The 3,163-nt window shown below is 49.5% G+C and overlaps 1 protein-coding gene across 1 annotated transcript; it reads left to right on the top strand.

Moving 5' to 3' along the window:
• Positions 1-719: 719 nt before the first annotated feature.
• Triagg1_7177 (uncharacterized protein) lies at positions 720-3,098 on the top strand (the record flags this gene model as incomplete). The annotated part of the gene is made up of 3 exons (XM_062901883.1): positions 720-812; positions 915-1,094; positions 1,155-3,098. The coding sequence occupies 3 exons, from the start codon at positions 720-722 to the stop codon at positions 3,096-3,098; spliced, it is 2,217 nt and encodes a 738-aa protein (XP_062753753.1).
• Between the last annotated feature and the right edge of the window lie 65 nt (positions 3,099-3,163).

The following is a 3,163-nucleotide window of genomic DNA, read 5'->3' as shown; positions in this document are numbered from 1 at the left end:
GTATACAATCACGTCAAGCAGGCCCGATCTTTTCACCCTAATCTCAACAAGCCTACCATGGATATTACCACGAAATGCTGCTGTAATAATTGCAGTGCGAAGGCTACAAACTGCATATAGTAGGTACTAAGGTACTTGGTAGGTATATGGCCAACCTGCGGATTTGCTCTTGGATGTAGCTGCCATTTACAAGTGGAGTGAATCTCCCGTAGTCCGGTCTACATCGACGTCATTTTCATTCAAGACCATCACTTTGGGCATTCCTTCCTTTCAACAACACAAGAACCGAGCCTTCACCGTATTCTCGGAATACATGGAGTCCGTACCTATGATACCACATGATCGCACCTACCTCAATGCAGCAGGTCTGGGAGCCGCGTAATGAAGTAACCTGCCAAACTCTATTCCAAGGTCACGTGCAGACGTGGGAACCTCGCGTACACTTACCCAAATCGTCATGCTCTTTCCACCGCCCGCCCTCCTTCCCAATGATCGAACAAGTTATTCTGAGGGGGTGAAAAATCTTCCCGACATTCTTTTCTTTGTCTGAATTCATGATTTGTGTGCTGCAGTAGGCTCTTCTAATTCTGTACCGGGGATTTGTCTTTCATCTTGGCGTTATTTCTGACGGTTGATGATTTGATTCGTGACATACTCGGGCGTTATTTGATTGCAATTTGCTGCTACAATTGCTGGAATAGAGGCGAAGACAGGTGACCATGGACGAAATGGATATTGACAGCGCCCCAGGCGGGACCAAAAGAAAGGCGGAGGATGAAATCGAGGCTCCGAAGCCAGCACAGAGGATCAGGGTAAGGCGTTTATCCCACTCTTCCACTCCCTTTCTGTTGGGCTTGAGAGCGGCAGAATGATTTTGGAACCATGACCATCAACTGACTTTCGCTCGTTACTAGGCTCTTGATCCCGATGTTGTGAACAAGATTGCAGCCGGGGAGATTATTGTTGCCCCTGTTCACGCGCTCAAAGAACTGGTTGAGAACGCTGTGGATGCAGGCTCGACATCGTTGGAAATTCTTGTCAAAGACGGGGGTCTTAAGCTGCTTCAAATCACCGACAACGGCAGTGGCATTGAGGTATTACAGCTATTTCACCTACCATCCCGCACTACCGCAGCTGACATTTTTCTCTAATAGAAAGAAGACTTGGAAATTCTATGCGTGAGGCATACGACATCCAAAATCTCTACATTTGAAGACCTGTCGTCCATTGCTACATATGGGTTTCGCGGCGAGGCTTTGGCCAGCATCAGCCATATTGCCCATCTTGAAGTCACGACAAGAACCAAAGAAACACCTTACGCCTGGCGCGCCAACTATCGAGACGGAAAGCCAGTTCCTGGGAATGGCGAGATATCTGCGGAACCCAGAATGGTTGCCGGCCGTCCGGGCACCCAAGTTACAGTGGAGGACTTGTTCTTCAATGTGCCAACACGTCGAAGAGCGTTTCGAAATTATGCCGATGAATTCCACAAGATCATCGACATGACATGGCGCTATGCAATTCACTGCAAAGGTGTTGGTTTCAGTTGTAGGAAGTTTGGGGAATTGCCTACAATCTCCGTAAAAGCGGAACAAACAGTGGAAGAACGTATCCGCTATATCTATGGCGGCAGTCTCGCCAATGAGATGATTGAAATATTTGTCTCTGACGATCGATGGGGATTCTCGGCCAATGGCTACGTCACAAATGCCAATCATCACACCAAGAAGACAACGTTCATCTTGTTCATCAATCACCGCTGTGTTGAATCGTCAACCATGAAAAAGGCGCTTGAGCAGATATATACTAGCTTCTTGCCCAAGGGTGGTCGCCCTTTCATCTACCTCAGCCTTGAAATTGACCCAGCCCGAGTGGATGTCAATGTCCACCCTACCAAACGGGAGGTCCATTTCCTCAATGAAGAAGAGGTTATCCAAGCTATCTGCGAGACAGTCGAGTCGGAGCTCACTGCTGTGGATGCGAGTCGGACATTTCCGACACAGGCACTGTTTCCAGGAGCCAAACCAGTTGGGCCTTTGGACGAAGATGATGGCGATGCCGCCCCCAAATTCACGACACCGGCTCTTAAGAAGATACGGCGAAATTCAAATGACCTTGTCCGAACGGACCAATCTCAGGGCAAGATTACAGCCATGTTCTCGCCTGCCGGCCCCGCCGATAAAGCAGACTCTCCTGCTAGAGCATTGGAAGATGAACCATGGGCAGTCCCGGAACCGATAGAATACACGAAGGTAGACCGCGAGGAGATGCACTGCCGGCTCGCAAGCATCAAGGAGCTACGCCATGAGGTTCGAGAGGAGATCAACGAAGAGTTGACAGAGATAATCGCCTCTCACTCGTTTGTCGGTGTCGTCGACGAGAAGCGACGGCTTGTCGCTATCCAGGCAGGCGTGAAACTATATCTGATCGACTATGGCCACGCCTGCTTTGATTACTTTTACCAGATTGGTTTGAGTGACTTTGGAAACTTTGGCCTGATCAAGTTCAGTCCGCCTATGGATATCAGAGATCTTCTCCAGATAGGAGCAGAAGCGGAGAAAGCGGCCTTAGGAATACCCAAGGACGACAACAATTTCGATGTCATCGTTTCAAGGGTAGCGAATCGACTCATAGAGTGGAGGGAGATGCTCCAAGAGTATTTTTCTCTCGAAATCACTCCTACTGGAGAGTTGGTTTCCATCCCTCTTCTTGTCAAGGGATATACCCCGTGTCTCGGAAGACTTCCCCGATTTCTTCTTCGCCTCGGGCCCCATGTCAACTGGCACGTTGAAAAGCTGTGCTTCCAAACGTTCCTCTCGGAGCTGGCGTCGTTTTATGTCCCCGAATCATTGCCCACGTCACGCACGGGGGAGATTGAAGAAACAGAGGGCTTGGATCCAGTGGAGTTGGAGGAAGTGATGGATGCTGAGGCTATTCAGGACGTGAGAGTGCGGAGACAGCACATTCGATGGAATCTTGAGCATGTCTTCTTCCCGGCCTTTAAATCGCGGCTGGTTGCGACGGACGATCTCATGGAGAACGGCGTGTTAGAGGTGGCGAACTTGAAGGGGCTCTATAAGGTGTTTGAGCGGTGTTAATGATGGGACAGGAGGTTTTTTTTTTTTTTTTTTTTATCTTTGGAGGGGTGGGGGGGGGGGGGGGG

The sequence above is a fragment of the Trichoderma aggressivum genome (assembly GCF_033847375.1).
Source record: "Trichoderma aggressivum f. europaeum strain CBS 100526 chromosome Unknown scaffold_031, whole genome shotgun sequence".
Lineage (NCBI taxonomy): Eukaryota > Fungi > Ascomycota > Sordariomycetes > Hypocreales > Hypocreaceae > Trichoderma > Trichoderma aggressivum.
The sequence above is the reverse complement of the archived record's forward strand: the minus strand, read 5'-3'. Positions and strand labels throughout refer to the sequence as shown.